General features: G+C 35.1%; 4 protein-coding genes across 6 annotated transcripts; 3 read left to right on the forward strand and 1 right to left on the reverse strand.

Annotated features, from left to right (window-relative positions):
• Positions 1 to 1,510: 1,510 nt before the first annotated feature.
• Positions 1,511 to 3,995, forward strand: LOC106403204 (sm-like protein LSM5). Its single transcript, XM_013844056.2, has 5 exons — positions 1,511 to 1,637; positions 1,749 to 2,966; positions 3,064 to 3,187; positions 3,583 to 3,655; positions 3,772 to 3,995. The coding sequence occupies exons 2-5, from the start codon at positions 2,930 to 2,932 to the stop codon at positions 3,805 to 3,807; spliced, it is 270 nt and encodes an 89-aa protein (XP_013699510.1). The 5' UTR covers positions 1,511 to 1,637; positions 1,749 to 2,929; the 3' UTR covers positions 3,808 to 3,995.
• On the reverse strand, positions 3,849 to 7,201 carry LOC106403192 (3-ketoacyl-CoA thiolase 5, peroxisomal). 2 transcript variants are annotated; one of them, XM_013844047.2, is made up of 12 exons: positions 7,010 to 7,201; positions 5,969 to 6,033; positions 5,812 to 5,896; positions 5,605 to 5,731; positions 5,429 to 5,527; positions 5,277 to 5,350; positions 5,087 to 5,194; positions 4,942 to 5,019; positions 4,736 to 4,868; positions 4,575 to 4,671; positions 4,277 to 4,509; positions 3,849 to 4,187 (listed from the first exon to the last, which is right to left on the reverse strand). In XM_013844047.2, the coding sequence occupies exons 2-12, from the start codon at positions 6,001 to 6,003 to the stop codon at positions 4,009 to 4,011; spliced, it is 1,248 nt and encodes a 415-aa protein (XP_013699501.1). In that variant the 5' UTR covers positions 6,004 to 6,033; positions 7,010 to 7,201; the 3' UTR covers positions 3,849 to 4,008. The 2 variants fall into 2 exon arrangements, with proteins under 2 accessions (XP_013699501.1, XP_013699492.1); XM_013844038.2 differs by lacking the exon at positions 7,010 to 7,201 and adding an exon at positions 6,146 to 6,405.
• An 858-nt stretch (positions 7,202 to 8,059) lies between these two features.
• On the forward strand, positions 8,060 to 9,678 carry LOC106425085 (protein LATE FLOWERING). Of its 2 annotated transcripts, none has more exons than XM_022709279.2 (2): positions 8,060 to 8,369; positions 8,465 to 9,678. In XM_022709279.2, the coding sequence occupies exon 2, from the start codon at positions 8,495 to 8,497 to the stop codon at positions 8,990 to 8,992; it is 498 nt and encodes a 165-aa protein (XP_022565000.1). In that variant the 5' UTR covers positions 8,060 to 8,369; positions 8,465 to 8,494; the 3' UTR covers positions 8,993 to 9,678. The 2 variants fall into 2 exon arrangements, with proteins under 2 accessions (XP_022565000.1, XP_013721264.1); XM_013865810.3 differs by having other exon boundaries at positions 8,485 to 9,678.
• Positions 9,679 to 11,771: 2,093 nt separating this feature from the next.
• LOC106403184 (probable pectate lyase 20) lies at positions 11,772 to 15,738 on the forward strand. The gene is made up of 5 exons (XM_013844025.3): positions 11,772 to 12,035; positions 12,429 to 12,494; positions 13,954 to 14,700; positions 15,048 to 15,186; positions 15,334 to 15,738. The coding sequence occupies exons 1-5, from the start codon at positions 11,956 to 11,958 to the stop codon at positions 15,553 to 15,555; spliced, it is 1,254 nt and encodes a 417-aa protein (XP_013699479.1). The 5' UTR covers positions 11,772 to 11,955; the 3' UTR covers positions 15,556 to 15,738.
• The last annotated feature ends 618 nt before the right edge of the window (positions 15,739 to 16,356 follow it).

The raw sequence follows: 16,356 nt of genomic DNA on the forward strand, positions 1-16,356 counted from the left end.
TTTGTTTTTAAAAAAAAAAATAATAATAATTAATCGGATCAATCGCGGGCAGAGCCGTGCTTACCCCTTTACAAAAAAGGCAACAGCCTCAGGCCTCCACATTTTAATCAATATTTAGGGCCCCATGTTTTCAAGACACATTAGTAGTTCATGAGTGTATACATATATTTATAGAGAGCTCGATTGTTTTTATTTTTTTGAGAAAGGAGAGAGCTCGATTGTTCATATATTATGTTCTTTACATTTAAGTTTGGTTCTTCTTAGACATCTTTAGTGTATTTACAATTTCATTAACTTGTATAAACTTTTTTTTTGTGAAAAACCATGTTTTTGAAAATTAGCCTTAGGCCCCCAAAGTTGTAGGCACGGCACTGATCGCGGGCCGCCACGTGCCGTGGGACCCGCACTACAGTGATGAACCAGGTTCACTAGGAAGAGGTGGAGAGAGACAAGTTCATCACTATTCATTATTTTAATTTTTTTTTTTTTGGGAATTTGTGTGAACTCCCCTCATAAGTTCACTAATGGGGGTGCTCTCAAAGCAGTGATAGAATCAGTTTCTTAGAGCAACTCCACTACACAAATATGGACAAAACTAAGGTTTACCTCCTGTGGTGAATTCTTAAATTCAATCGAATTGCCATGTAGAATTAATAAATAAAGAAGGAATTAAAACTAACAAAAAAAAAATAGCTATAAAAAAAAGGAGACGTAGCCGTTAGAAAAGGATTAGAACGTGATCTTGTTATATCAATTAGGTTTTGAGAATTCTCTTGAAGTTTGATAATAGGAAGCTGCTCCCAAGTAATTTATAGCCTGAATTACAGCCTCAAGCTACGTTGTTGCATCCGTATGTTGCTCTACTTTCTTTTATTCTGTTTTAAGTTAAGAACATCAGTTTTCTGGAATCTCTATTAAAATAAGGTATACTTGCTATATGTTATCTAAGGTAATCTTTGACTGGAGTTTATATTTTGCTATATAATTGCAATGGAGAATAGTCATTTAAGTGGTGAAGAAATAGTTCCCGTTAGTCAGGGTGAATCTAGTTTGCAAGTCTCCGGTAAAATTCATTTGTTAAGTCAGAATTCGGATGAGCTTTTACTCGAGGAAAAAGATGATACACTCAGTAACGATGATGCTTCAGTTAGTGATTTCGAGAAAAAGAGAACATAGACAACAACGAGGAACATCTTCAGACTGAAGATGTTGATGCTTTAGAGGCAAACAATGAAAATCAGAAAAGCTATGAATTATGTATTGGAATCAGGGCCGGTCCTGCAATTTTGGGAACCTATGGCTGTTTCTATGTAAAAAAATTATTTTTATAAATTTAGGGGCCTAAAATTTGTTTTGCAGGCCTATATGTATGTAATTTTTTAAAAACAATTTGGAAACATGTTGCAAATGTTTCACTAAGCATTTTTCAGGGACGGTCTTGATTGGAATGAAGTTTAGTTCTAATGAGTCTGCATATAAAGCTTATAGAAAGTATGGAGGCAATTATGGTTTCGACGTAAGGAGACAACGGACTTCGAGAAAAAACCAGAAGCTAGTAAAGATAGTTTATGTATGCTCAAAAGAGGGTTTAGACAAGAACCTAAGGTCAAGAAATCATTTTCACTACCGACCACAAGGTGTGTTTGTCTTGCTAACCACTATGTGTGTAAACAACAATATTCAATAAAAATAAATTGTAAATATTCTGTTTTCTTCTCATAAAAACAGAGCATCATAATGATTTTCAGGAATTGTGATTATCAGAAAAATAATGTGATTATCAGAACGTGATATTGATAATCTTTCGGCAAAGAAGAAGCTTAGCTACTCAGAAGCCGTTGCAGATTGTTGTCATCGCCGTCAAACATGGCTTGATTTGGTTTGGAGAAGGTGAAACCGAAATTGGGCGACGAAGAAGAAGAAGCCATGGAGATCACGTTCTAATCCTTTTCTAATGGCAATGTCTCCTTTCTTATTTTTCAGCTATTTTCCTTTTTTTGTTAGTTTTAATTCCTTCTTTATTTACTAATCTTACATGGCAATTTGATTAGTGTTAATAATAAAGGTGCATTTGAGAGTTCACTATAGGGATGAATCTAAGTTTTGTGCCAAAAATATCTAATGTAAGTATTTGAACTCAAGAATATTAAACTAATTTTAATTATGTACTAGATTTTGGATCCACTTTTAAAGGAGAGTATATTTTTTGTTTTACATTTTTTTTAGAAATTTAATTTTTATATTTATATTTTTTGTATTGTATTTCTCTTAAATAATTCATAATAAATTATAATAATTGTATTAAAATAGTTGGACAATACCTATATCAATAGATCATGTTCCTCTTTTAATAAAATAGATTTAGATTTCAATAGCTAATTTTTTTTTTGAAATATCTAAATTTTAACGTAATATATAAAAGTAAATCATGAGTATCTACAAATCTCTATTTTGAATGATTATGTCACTCTTTTTTTAAATTCTTAGATACTCATAAAATATTTCTTAGTGGAAATGATCCGAACTTTTTTTGAACAAACGGAAATGCTCTAACTAGAAGAGTCCACATATGGATTTTCTTTTTTTCAAAAAAAAACTTGTATTTTTTTTTTAATCTGATGAAATATTCAAACTTTACATTATTGCCATTTGTAAAATGTAGTTATTATCAACTTGACCCCAGTTTCTATTTGCTTTTAATGAATATTTGGTGAAGAAAAAAAAATTAGATGGAAGGTTTACCTATAACATTTATATAGTTAAAGGTCGATCTTGCAAAACAATAGATAGTTAGAGGGTCTTCTCGCGTATTTCTTTAAATTAAAAACCACTATACGATCGTCGTCGTCGTAGTCTAACAATAACCCTAAAATCAAAAAGAGAAGAAGCAGAGCAAAATCGAAACGCTTTCTTTCTTACTCTCTTCGTAATGGCGAGCAACAATCCTTCGCAGCTTCTTCCATCAGGTATCCATCCACTCTTCTTCTTGTGCACTTTACACAGAGCCAAATCGAATAACCGGATCTGAAGATTTTGCCCCCCAATTATTTGGTGTTGGTGCAGAGCTAATCGACAGGTGCATAGGGTCGAAGATAAGGGTGATAATGAAAGGAGATAAGGAGCTCGTAGGTGTTCTCAAAGGCTTCGACGTTTACGTCAACATGGTCCTTGAGGATGTCACCGAGTAGTAAGTCTTAAAGCATTATACTTTAATTAGTTTCCATTAAAAGTTCATTGCTTTGCTGAAGAATGACATAAAGATCGGATCTTTTTTGGTTTAGACTGGAACTTTTGTTTATGTTCTGAATATGGCTTAGTAATTTAATGCTTTAGGAGCTTTCTGGTTTGGAGATATGTTTCTTAAGTGCTAGGTTTCTCACTAGTTGATTGAATGATATAAGATTTAAGATGACATGAGGATCATATCTTCTTCTTTAGAGTGGAACATTTGTGTGTGTGTGTTAGTGATTTGATGCTTTAAGAACTTGATGCTTTGTAGATATGAACTCAAAGATTCGTGGTGTTGCCATTTTTTTGACTTAGTATATAACTAACTAACTAAGCATGTCTCACTCTGTGCAGTGAGATTACAGCTGAAGGAAGTCGTGTCACAAAGCTTGATCAGATTCTCCTCAACGGCAACAACATCGCCATTGTAAGTCTAAAGCTTCTTGTTGTTATCCTGTTTAGGATTGTAACAAATTGGTTACTCGTTTATGCTTTGACAATTCAAATGCTAAGACGACTGTATTGAAAATTGTTGTGTTGCAGTTGGTGCCTGGTGGAGCTCCAGAAGACGTAGAGTGAGAGGATTGATTAGTATGTTAAAGACTTGTGTGAGGAGGAAAGATGTAACTTTGGTTTTTAGCATTTGACTCTTTGTTCACACACAAGTACTAGTTGATACATTTTAAATTCAGAATTACAAATTGTTGTGAAAGAGCTTAAGCTTCACACTTTTTTATTTGACTTAATGCTTTCATTGCTTCTCCTTATTCCAACCTTGTTCTAATGACCGCTCCCATTAGCCACCACACGGGCATTGGACAGGTCATCAACAGAGTCTCCTCTCTCAAACACAGCTGCAGCTCCCATACCAGTGCCTATGCACATTGAAATCACTCCAAAGCGGCAGTCTTTCCCTCTCCGTTTCATCTCATGCAACAATGTCGCAACACATCGAGCTCCTGAGCAAAGAGATAAAAAAACTCTGTTAGCTTGTATTCATACTACATGTTAACAACTGGTAAGAGAAGCTTGTGGGAGTAGTAGTAACCTGTAGCACCCAGAGGATGGCCAATAGCAATGGCTCCTCCATTAACATTGACCTTTTCCACATCCAGCTCCAGCTTCTTGCAACAGTACACATACTGAGATGCAAATGCCTCATTGATCTCAAATAGATCGATATCGCTAACTTTGAGTCCTGCAAGGTTGGCTGCAGCGGGAATGGCGTAAGCTGGACCGATACCCATTACAGCCGGATCCACACCAGTAACAGCAAAGCTCCTGCATTGTATTTGGCATCAGAACTGTTTCTTGAACTGTTAAAATGTTTGTCTATACTCATTCACCTGAAAACTCCAAGAATGGGAAGTCCCTTCTTCATGGCCAAGCTCCTCTTCATTAGCAGTACAGCTCCAGCACCATCACTAATCTGACTAGCATTACCTACTCAATACACACAAATGGTTCAATCTATGTTCAGTGAAAGGTGGAAAGTTCTTTCTCTCACCTGCTGTGGTTGAACCATTAGGTTTAAAGACTGTCTTCAGCTTTGCCAGATCAGCCATGTTTGAGTTTGGACGTACACCATCATCAACAGAAACAACAATTGGCTTCTCTGCTTTTGTCACCGGGTCAACAATCTGTCTCAAGAACAAATCGTTTATAAAGAAAGCTCTAACCAAAAAAAGGAAGTATAGAGCTTCTTGTTTCTACCTTAGTAGCAACAGGAACTATCTCATCCTTGAGTTTACCAGAGGCGTTTGCAGCTGCAGCACGCTTGTGAGACTCCACCTGATTCTTTACTGAATCAGTATGAGAATATAAGAGACAAGAGTGGGTAAAGGAGATGAAAGCTAACCGCAGCCATGTCCTGCTCTTCTCTTGTGACACCGTATCTCTCTGCAACGTTTTCAGAGGTAATGCCCATTGGAAGCAAGCAGTCACGAGCTCCAGGAAACTCTTGTGCCTGTTCCCATCACAAAATCATCACCAAAACTCTGTTGTTGAGTTACTTTATAACACATTCATTGAGATAAAAGATAACGTACCCTCGGGTTTGTGGTGTTAAATCCGCCTCCAGGAATATGATCAGTTGACATTGACTCCACTCCAGCACCAATACCTGTGCAGTTAACAACATAGACAAAGCTAAGAGAGAGAGTTAATCTGGTTAAGTCCAGTTAAAGGTGAGTCTTGTTACCAATGTCGTAATATCCAGCTCTGATGGAAGCAGCAACATCAGCAACTGCTTGTAGTCCTGATGAGCATTGTCTGTTGACAGTTCTAATCGGCACAGAGTCTATCTCGTAAAAGAAGCAGACGTTTAGTTATCATCAACAACAGATGTTTGTAAGAAAGAATCAGTTTTAAGTTTACCAGGAAAGCCAGCAAAGAATGCAGCTACTCTACACTCCATGGCTCTCTGAGAGCCAGGAGCTATAACAGTACCAACAACGATATCCCCAACTTCACTTGGATCCAAAGACGTCCTTTCCACCACAGCCTAATTAAAGAACCAAAACATAAGAAACAAGATATACTTACTCCCAATGTACATACACTACAAGCAAGGCAAGGTTTTACCTTGAGAACAGAAGCGAGAAGATCATCTGGGAGAGTATCTTTGAACCCTCCACGCTTAGCTTTACAAATGGCAGTGCGGTACGCCCTGAAAGAGAGGTCAAGGAAGAATCAAGAAAGTGAAGTAAAACTCAAAAGAGTTGGTTAGTTAATGACTTACGCAACGATCACAACGTCGTCTCCGAAGGCAGCCATTGAGGAAAGCTCAGCAGCACAGTTCACAGCCTAAAGAAACAAGTTTCTTTCAGCAACAGTTTCAAAATCTAGTCTTTTTTTACTCATTAATGTAAAATGTCAACGCAAAAAGCTCTCGAAGATCCGCTGAAACTGAACTTACGGAGAGAAGGGTAGGTTTATAAGGAGGAGGAGAAGAAGAAAGTGGATTGAGATGACGAAGTAAAATCTTCTGCCTTTCAGTGGCTTTCTCCATCTTTTCTAACTGTTAAGCTTAATTCAAGAAAAAAGGAGAAAACTTTCTGGGAAAATTCAACTGGGTTTGTAAGTATATGAAGGCTTAGGATCCTCAGTGTTCTCGATTGATCGTTTCTGCCTACTCTGGTCTGATTGGCTGGTTGTTATTTGCCAACCTTGTCTTGTCGTTTGGTAAAAAAGGAAGTTAACGGCGTTATAATTAGGTCCGTCTTTTTTTTTCATGTTTTCGTCCCGACAGAAACTCACGCCGTTACGAGCGAGGCGGGCATTAGACATGGCAATGAGCACCAAACCAGCCACGTAGGAAAAGAAAAAACTACACGTCGTTTTGAGTAGAAAGAAGGCAACAACGTCATGTTTTTAGGAGATTCATTGACGAGCACGTAGGAAAAGAAAAACTACACGCCGTTTTGACTAGAAAGAAGGCAACAACGTCATGTTTTTAGTAGATTGCTTGAATACGGTAGGAGTATGGTTTGTTTAGGAAGAAAAACTTATAAAGAATATAAAATGGACTGACTCCAAGAAATAGCTTTACAAATAGAATATGCAATCTCAAAACATGCATCAATTTTGGGATACAAACAAAACGGAGTTTAGTCACGGAGCTTCCCATGATAGTGTGCAAAGATTGCATGGTTCACGACTTGCAATAACAGAACACAGAGATAGGTTTGATAATTTGTAATACGAAAGTCTAAACCGTTCATTTCTTTAAATGATATTTACATTCTTAGCAAAAAAAAAAAAGAGGGCTTGAGAAAATTACCGGACGTGATGAGCGAGCTTAGTAAAAGAGCCTTCTAGTGGTAATTAAGTAAGCGTCACAAAAGACAGGTATATGTAGACAATGTTAAACATATACGCAAATGTTGAGAGAAGAGAAGATGGTAGCTAGTAGTAGTAGCTACCACACCAAATGTTCAAAGTTAAATCTAACCAACAAACAAAAGAGAGACAGAGAAAGAAGTGACGTGGCTTTAGAGTTTAACACTACTCGCATACTCTTTTGCTCCTCCACCACTCTTCTTACCTAACCTCCTCTTAAATGTCTTTTCATCGTCTCATGCTACCTACCCTTCCCTTTCTTTCTTGCTTCTAACGGTATTGTTACATAACTTTATTTTGTATTATCTATTACAGAGAAGAGTTTCATCAAATGTGTACAAGATTTCTACAAGTGTAACTTCAAGGTTTTGTCGCACTTGGACCTTGGTTTAGATTTATTGTTATTGACAAATGTCCTAATTCTAAAAATGGGGGAATAGAGAACATAAATAGGAGCAAATCTAAATGGGCCGAGATAAATCCATAAACATAAAGCCCAATGGCTTACTACATTTTTGTTGTGTGAATGAGAAGTAGCCAACTAGGTGTGGAGACAAGTTGCAAGGGAAGTGGGCGGTGCTAACAGTCAGGCAGGCAGGCAGGACCCATCATAACAGTTTGCCCATTTGCTTATCAAGTTATGGAACATCCTTCCTTTTTCTTACACATATTTTGGCATCAGGATTCTAGACTTCTAGTCCTTGTTTAAAAGATTAATGTCCTTGATGTATCTCAGTTACACTTGTTTAAAGGATATAATCATATGATCCTTATTCCTTATATGTGCTAAATTAAAAGACAAATGAAGAAGTCTTAAGTTCATTAAAGGCATTGTCAACATTAACAAAAGAGGATCTTTCTGATTATGCCAAGCAAGAGCTCCATTTAAGCAAAATAAACAAAACTGCTAATCTCAAGACAAAAAAAAAAGAAGTTCCGTTTTCCAATTCAGAAGTCTCTTTCTTTCTCACCAATCATTATTTTTCTTAACAACATGCACCACTGTTTATGCATTCTCTTTATCTCTGACTCTCTCTTATCTTCTCTGTTCCCAAAGCCCATACAGGTAAAAGAACCTGCTCCCAAAGTTGGCTGTGCAAACAGAACAGAACACTTAATACTAACAACACTAATGAGTCCACTCACAGCTTCAGATACATCATATTTTCCAACTCTCTTCAAACGCCATCTTAACTTGACTTCTCTTCTTTTCCCTTGCCCTTTTAAACTCATCTTTCCAAGTCCACAACACACACACACACACACATTCTCTCTCTCTCTCTTAGTCTTCACCTCTCAAGGTATATACATTTTCATATCCTTTTCATTATTTATCAGTTTAGGCTTGACTCTCCATGTTGTTTTGACACTCATTGGAAGTTAATATTATGTTTAGTATCTTTTTGGTGTGTATAGATAACAGACAATGGAAGATGATCATCATCACCATCAAGTAGAAGAAGAGGAGGAAGAACAAGAGATCAAGAGACAAGAAGACACATCTTCTAGAGTATTCCGCTGCCTCTTTTGTTCAAGAAAGTTCCAGAGTTCACAAGCCCTAGGAGGCCACCAGAACGCCCACAAGAAGGAGAGAACAGCTGCAAGAAGAGCCAAGAGGGCTTACGATTTTGTCAACAACAATGACTTTCTTCACACGCTACCTCTATTCTTATCTTCTCCTTCTCCTTCTCCACATCAATTGGCCATCTTAAGCTACCCATCTTCTGCCTCAGTTGGCTGCTTTCCAGCTCCTCATCCTAACCATCCTATCTTCAGATCCAACGGTGCTCATGTCGCGTTAAGTAGATATGTCAAAGGAGAGTATTTTGGTCAACAACTTGTTCAAGTTTTGGATCATAACTATAACGTGGTGACTAGTGAGAACGGTAACGATCACTGTCTTGATCTATCCCTCCATTTATAACGTAAGGTATATTGTTACTTGTTAGATCAGCGGGAAAAGATATCGACTGTGCCCACATTTCACATACATTGATGTTCTCACACTTGACACACTGATCGCATATATGTTTCTTACTCTGCATGAGAGTCGCCCTAACGTGGATGTATACAATTATAATGCCCACATGGAGAAGCTAATCTGCATTGAATAGAAGATGATATTTTTCATGTGGACGTTGGACTATGTAAGACCTATAACTTGATGACTTTAACTGTCAATTATTATTATCCAGTAATTTACTATTGAATGAAGAAAGAAAACCACAAAATGTTATACAAGATAATGAAAAACACTCACACATGACATAATCCGTTGTTGGCCGAACTCAATATTGTTTTCATAATAGCATTAAACATTAATGTTGGTCAGTCTTGAAGTCTTTGTCCAACATGTGGAAATTTATGAATCAACTGATTGTGTGAGCGTAAATTAGAGCTTATTTAGATATGTATTGTATAGTTTTTAACATTTTCTACTGTAAATTATTAGTGATATGATATTTAACCTTATAAAAAAACAATAAATAGTACCAGCCGCTAACTATAATTAAACTACTACTTTTTTGTTTTGTGTTTAAAAACTAAAAGCTACTACTTGACTTGGTTCAAATTTAAGAAAATCTACAATTACCCAGAAAATGTGCTAAGTTACGTTAAACTTCTTAAGGATCGTGGGCAAAAAAAACTTGTCAGAGATTGTGATAATCTATATATAATCATGCATTTCATTTGTTTCTGACACTATTCAATAATAGTGATCATATACAGCATTCTTATGATTTTTTTTATTTATACATCTAGTGCTGGAAGAGATCTGAAATCATCAAAACTGTGCAGTCTGTGCTATAACTCTTTAGATCCAAATTTGTGGATTATCGTAGATATACTTGTTATCCATGTTAATAGCCCATCCAAATTTCTTTCACGAAAGTGAAACAAAAACCAAAAAAAAAAAAATCTATTAAATGTTAGATAAAACTTTTTAAAATAGATCTTATACATTTTCATTAAAAAAATATTATACACTAAATTTAAATATTAAATATATATATGTGTGTGTTATTTTACCAGAAAATAACATACAATGAATAGAAATCACTTTTAATTTTTATATTACATTTCTTATATATAGATATACAAACCTAAAATTACAATATGTACATCCACATCACATTTTGCCGAAACATGATATACTTTTCAGGCATCCAAATTTTTTGGGTGGACCTTAATGGATATCGGACTTCACATAATAATTTTATACCATACCTTTTCATAACATTGTGCAATTCATTTATAATAGCAAATGTGGAAGTCCGTTTGGTCCAATAGTGAATTAGTTAGTTTTCAGTGCTTCTACATCAGTTCAGTTATGAAGTTTGACTAATAGAAGAAACCATTTTTAGCATATTAATGGTTGCAAGTTTTCTGAAGATCTTTAATGTGGTGCAAATATAGTCATTCACCATAATTTCGTGAATTAAAGATTAAAAATACGTCTTGTGGACATAATACTTGTAAAACTGTTTATCGTAGATTTTTTGGGTGCAAATAAGTAATACTATATTTTAGAATTGTTTATAAATTTTTTTATCCTGTCTCAAATTGTTATAATTTCTTTGTCGACAAATCAGTATAATAAAACGTATATAATATACAGTTACAAATATATAATTGTGACATATTAACATATTATTTTAGCTGTTGATAAAACTCTTCCTTTAATTTGTTTAACTTTTCTTTCTTGGCATCATACTAAACCGTGGCCGAGTTTTAGTGTGTTCTTTAAAAAACGTCAGAAAATATGTACAAACGATGATGATTGGGTCTTCAAGGTATACACGCAACCTTGATTGGTTAGTTTGTGTAATCTGCCACATTGAGCTCATCACCGGCGTGTTTTCCGGACATTCGCCGCCGACGAACAGATATATACATTTATTATACGTTAAACAATGACGTGGAGACTTTTTATGAGAAGAACGTGTATGAATGACAAGCCGCTCGGCACGTGATCCACCTGGCCTACCGCACGTGATAGAGAGAGGGAGATGCCCAGTGAGAAAATTTAAAGCAGTTGGAGATGAAAGATGCAAAGTAGAAAAAAGCGAGATTTGTTTTGTTCAGTAAAAATTTGGATAAGATTAGCCTAATCTGATTAGGCATTGAACAAAAATAAAAGTGGTTCATGTGCAATTATTTGTATAATCAAATTATGGAGTTTCTGATTTAAAAATCGTGATTTTTGATAAATAAATCACTAGTTCCACAGATTCAGGATAATATATGTACCAATAGTTCTAAATAATCAGTTTGTTTGGCAGTTGTTTATTATTTTAAATTTGTTTCTCAACATCTGAACTCTAATTGCAGAGTTTTGAGCCCATCATCTAACGGTGTGAAGTAGTATAAACCACTAAACCTTTTAACATGTTGGTAGTTTTCTGACAATAGAACAAGATACATTGTGTTAATTCTGAAACGTATGTTATGTGAAACATATATTGTTTTCTTAGCAAGTACAGAATATAAAAAATGTGAAATATTTGCATGTATAGTATTGATTCTCATTAGTATTGCAGCTTTTATTGAAAAAAGAACGAGTTTGTACAACCTATCTTCTTGTTTGTATAGTTTGTCTCTTGTCGCATCACCTACATTTTCAACCTTGAGCGTTATAAATGTGAAACAATAACTCTTAACACTATGGTGAAAAATTTATGTCATTATCCAGCTATTTTGAGTTTTATGTTCTTAATAATTAATTAAGCCATGTCACTCCCGATCTCTCTTATATAATAACTCCTCCCACCAAAGCCCATTCTTAAACTCTTCTCATACTTCTTCTTCTTCTTTCAACAGAATAGACTGACAAAAGCCTCTGGCTCGGACAGAGACAAAGAAACATCACAAAACAGAGCAAGAACAATGGCTACCACGCAAGTACTTGTCCTCTTTGCTTCAGCATTACTCCTAACAATGCTCTTTGCTGGCGTCGATTCCACCAGGTATCATCGATTAATTGCTTATTACATAGAATGTTCTTAGCTCAGTTTGGGGTCAACTGTTTTACGTGATCTGGTTCATAGAAAATAGCATTGAAGCTCCAAAGAATCCATATTTTTTTCTTTGAACTACTGATCAGTATAGCTTCATTTTGTATTACAGATCTAAAAATTCTTGTAGTTTACGATCTTTTTATTGACCATGAACAGATCCGTGTGCTCAAACAAAAGTGTGTTGTTATTATTGGTAAATGCAACACGCCAAGACTTCTATATTAGTAGTGGTTCTCGAGGCTTTAGTATATTGCTTTTATGCTATTGAGTTGTTTCATTTCGGGTTTAGAGATAGTAATTATAGTTTTGTTTAATATAGTAAACTATTTAATTGCGTTTCAGGTCCAATGAAACATGGCATGAACATGCAGTTGAGAATCCAGACGAAGTAGCTGCCATGGTGGACATGTGAGTATTTATGTTGCATACAATTTTTAATTCTAGCTTTATTAGAATAGTGTGATAATGTAATGTATGTTGCTAATTAAACAGTAATCATCTGTTTGATCTATTGCGATTGGGTAGTTGGTAAAACAATAAATTAAAGTTTAACTCTTAAAGGACCAGCATCTCGTGACGTCTGGTTGGATAGATTCCTGTGATCTTCTTTTGTAAATAATTAATAAATAAATAAAAAGAATTTGAAAAACAGGTAACTTGTATTTATGTGGAGCAGAGCTCACATGGTGCTTGTGTAAGAATTTTTATACATTCTGGTCAAAGGGTTCAATCCATAGGGCCAACCACTAGACCACAATTCTTTTTTTTTCCTACTTTCTCTTTATCTTTTTTTTTTACAAATCTTTTTTACTTTATCTATTTCTTCATTTATACAAAAGATAAAGATTTCTATTTATGCAATTTAACTGTTATTAACTAGAACACTTTTTCAAAAAAATGGAAGAGTTTTGATTTTCCGTAAAATATTTTAATTTCCATAAAATATTTTTTTTCGGGTTTTTTCCGTCAAATATTTCACAAATGCTATAATACAATTAACTGTTTTTAACTAGAATACTTTGCTTTGTAGAATAGTAGTTTTAGTATAAGTATTTTCATATGAAAAACTAGAAGTAGTTTCTTGGTTCCCACTCACAGGAGAAAACGAATGGAATATGTTTATTTTGTTATATAGTTTACATACTAATATACTATATAGTTATCTCTAAGGGTTATATGTCAAAAACAAAATAATAATATTCAATTCGTTTTTGATTGGGTAAATACTTTAGTAGTTGATATAAATTCTTAATGCTTATTCTTACTGAGCGTTTCAGACTTCTCTGGGTGGACCAAAACATCAACCATCATGTACATGAGCTCATTTAGTTGAGTTGGATTTGGATTTGGATGCCATTTTCTCATTAAATGCAATGCACCATATCATATAGTTGAAAAATAGAAATAATATATACGGTAAATATAAAAAACACATGTAGTAAATATAATTGCTTGCGAAAATCTTATGGAATTATTAGACACGTTGGTCCAGAAGAACATATGTAATGTTTTTGCTATGAAACCGAAAACATGTGTAAATGTTCCAACAAACGCCTAATCTTTAGGAGCAGTGAATTGCGACAAGCCCATGCATATGCCTCGTGTAGTGTTCTCCCAGTTCTTTGTACTCATCAGAATAACAATAGTTTCAGTCTTATCTCGTTACAGAATATCCCCAATAATGTGAAACTTATTAAACGATTATTTACATCACATATTTAAAATGTATGAATGTGCCCACCGACGCAGTAATCCTATAGTTTCATGTTAAAGTGGCCTAGTCAAAAACATGGGCCCGGTTTTGTTTAATTTAATGGTTACGTTGAGATAAGTTTGGTTCAATTAAACCGGTTTTGATTTGTTTCAGGAGCATTCGGAACAGTACCATGCGGAGAAGGTTAGGTTACTTCTCTTGCTCCACCGGTAACCCCATCGACGATTGCTGGCGTTGTGACCGGAAATGGCAACTCCGGCGAAAACACCTAGCCGTCTGCTCAATCGGATTCGGACGCAACGCAATAGGCGGCAGAGACGGACGTTACTACGTAGTAAGCGACCCTAACGACGATAACCCGGTTAACCCTAAACCGGGTACACTCCGTCACGCCGTGATCCAAGTCGAGCCTCTTTGGATCGTCTTCAAACGCGACATGGTCATAACACTGAAGCAAGAACTCATCATGAACAGCTTCAAGACGATAGATGGTCGTGGCGTCAACGTCCACATAGCTAACGGTGCATGCATCACGATACAGTACGTGACGAACATTATCATACATGGGATTCATATTCATGACTGCAAACCTACTGGTAACGCTATGGTGAGAAGCTCTCCGTCGCATTATGGGTGGAGGACGATGGCTGATGGTGATGGGATCTCGATCTTTGGGTCGAGTCATATTTGGATTGATCACAACTCGCTCTCTAGTTGCGCTGATGGGCTTATTGATGCTGTTATGGCTTCCACTGCCATTACTATCTCTAACAATTACTTTACGCACCATAACGAGGTTATGTTGTTGGGGCATAGTGATACTTACACAAGGGACAAGGTGATGCAGGTTACTATTGCTTATAACCATTTTGGTAGAGGTCTTATCCAGAGGATGCCAAGGTACATACTTTGAATGATTTATCATCTTAACTGTCAGAAAGATTTTAGTATTTTTAGGATGCCAAGTGGAACGAATAGGACCCCAACCCTAAATAAAATATTAAACTTTTTTTACCAAAAAAACCAAAAATCTTAAACTTTTGTGAATATATATATAAATTAAGGTCTAAATTTAAATCTTAATTATACTTCTAAATGTGTTTCAAAAAAAATTTATACTTCTAATTTAGAGCTTATAATCTTTAGACATATACATATAAAGCTATTTATTTTAGTATGTTTTTTGAATAAAATTTAAAAACATTTGAGACAAAACTGCAGAAAGACAGAACTTTTTTTTATTACAGGTGTAGGCATGGATACTTCCATGTAGTAAACAATGACTACACACATTGGGAAATGTATGCAATTGGTGGCAGTGCAAGTCCCACCATCAATAGTCAAGGAAACAGATATCTTGCCCCTAGAAACCGCTTTGCTAAAGAGGTGCTTACTTTACGCTCCTACAAGACTAGCTCAAGAGTCAAAGGACTGATATATCTTGTCTTTTGTCTTAACTCACTGTCTAAAAGATGATGATGGTAGCCAAATAGAACCACAGATATAACTGATGGGATCTGTTTATGTGGGCAGGTGACAAAGAGAGACTATGCAGGACACTGGCAATGGAAGCATTGGAACTGGAGATCAGAAGGAGATCTTTTCCTAAACGGTGCTTTCTTCACACGTTCTGGTTCAGGACGTGGAGCTAGCTACGCTAGAGCTTCAAGTTTGGCAGCCAAATCGTCATCCCTTGTTGGCGTCATTACCTCTAATGCTGGCGCTCTTAATTGCAGAGGTGGTCGCCGGTGTTAATACTTGCTCATTAGTCTTCTTTTGGGTTCTTGCATTTTATACATGGCGATAGCACTATTGGAGTGTTGAGGCTTGATTAAAAACTGCCTCAACTGTAGTGTAAATGTTGGATGATTACATTCTTGTTTTACCACCTTCTTGTGTTTGATGTATCTATAAAGGTAAACAAAGTTGGGACTCCTCCTTTACTATCTTAATTTCTCCTTACATCCTCCTTAGAGAACCTTAAACCCACCAATTTATTGGTCTTAAGTACTACTAGATTTTGATCCACGCTTTTAAAACGCGAGATTTAGTTACTTAGAAAATTCAATCGAAAATTGATATAAAAATTTGTTAAATATAAGATGATGTGTTTTGAAATATATTTAATCTAATAAGGTACTTATTTGTGTTAACAGATGTGTATATTTGTAAAATAGTTATATTGTTAAATATCAAAATGTAGTTGAATGTATTTAAGATATTATTCGATTGCATATTATAGAAAAATGCTTTTTTTTAAGACTTTGACCATTGTGTAGAGTTCACCAGTATAGATTTTTTTTATGGGTAGTTCTTCCAAATAGTTTTTTTTTAAAAGTTTTTGTCACAAAAAAATCTTCAATGAGAAAAAAAATACCAAAATAGGTTTTATTAAATAGCCAAAGACACTTCTACCCCTTATATATAAATAATAAAAAAAAAAATTAGTAAATAAAAAATAAAACTCTATAATTTCGAATTACATATTCTCAAATTTGAACTTTTTTTATAATTTTTTAATCTATCAAATAAGAATTTCATAATTTTTTTAATCTT

Source organism: Brassica napus, chromosome A2 (assembly GCF_020379485.1).
Source record: "Brassica napus cultivar Da-Ae chromosome A2, Da-Ae, whole genome shotgun sequence".
Classification (NCBI taxonomy): domain Eukaryota; kingdom Viridiplantae; phylum Streptophyta; class Magnoliopsida; order Brassicales; family Brassicaceae; genus Brassica; species Brassica napus.

Bases quoted from the DNA above. Each gene is read 5' to 3' on its own strand.
- LOC106403204 (XM_013844056.2), top strand. From the start codon at position 2,930: ATGGCGAGCAACAATCCTTCGCAGCTTCTTCCATCAG. The intron at 2,967-3,063 runs GTATCCATCCAC...GTGTTGGTGCAG, and splicing joins TTCGCAGCTTCTTCCATCAG to AGCTAATCGACAGGTGCATA. The intron at 3,188-3,582 runs GTAAGTCTTAAA...CACTCTGTGCAG, and splicing joins CTTGAGGATGTCACCGAGTA to TGAGATTACAGCTGAAGGAA.
- LOC106403192 (XM_013844038.2), bottom strand. From the start codon at position 6,238: ATGGAGAAAGCCACTGAAAGGCAGAAGATTTTACTTCGTCATCTCAAT. The intron at 5,897-5,968 runs GTAAGTCATTAA...CCTCTCTTTCAG, and splicing joins GACGACGTTGTGATCGTTGC to GGCGTACCGCACTGCCATTT. The intron at 4,672-4,735 runs GTGAGAGAAAGA...TGTATTGAGTAG, and splicing joins TAATGGTTCAACCACAGCAG to GTAATGCTAGTCAGATTAGT.
- LOC106403184 (XM_013844025.3), top strand. From the start codon at position 11,956: ATGGCTACCACGCAAGTACTTGTCCTCTTTGCTTCAGCATTACTCCTA. The intron at 14,701-15,047 runs GTACATACTTTG...TTTTTATTACAG, and splicing joins CTTATCCAGAGGATGCCAAG to GTGTAGGCATGGATACTTCC. The intron at 15,187-15,333 runs GTGCTTACTTTA...TTATGTGGGCAG, and splicing joins GAAACCGCTTTGCTAAAGAG to GTGACAAAGAGAGACTATGC.
- LOC106425085 (XM_022709279.2), top strand. From the start codon at position 8,495: ATGGAAGATGATCATCATCACCATCAAGTAGAAGAAGAGGAGGAAGAA.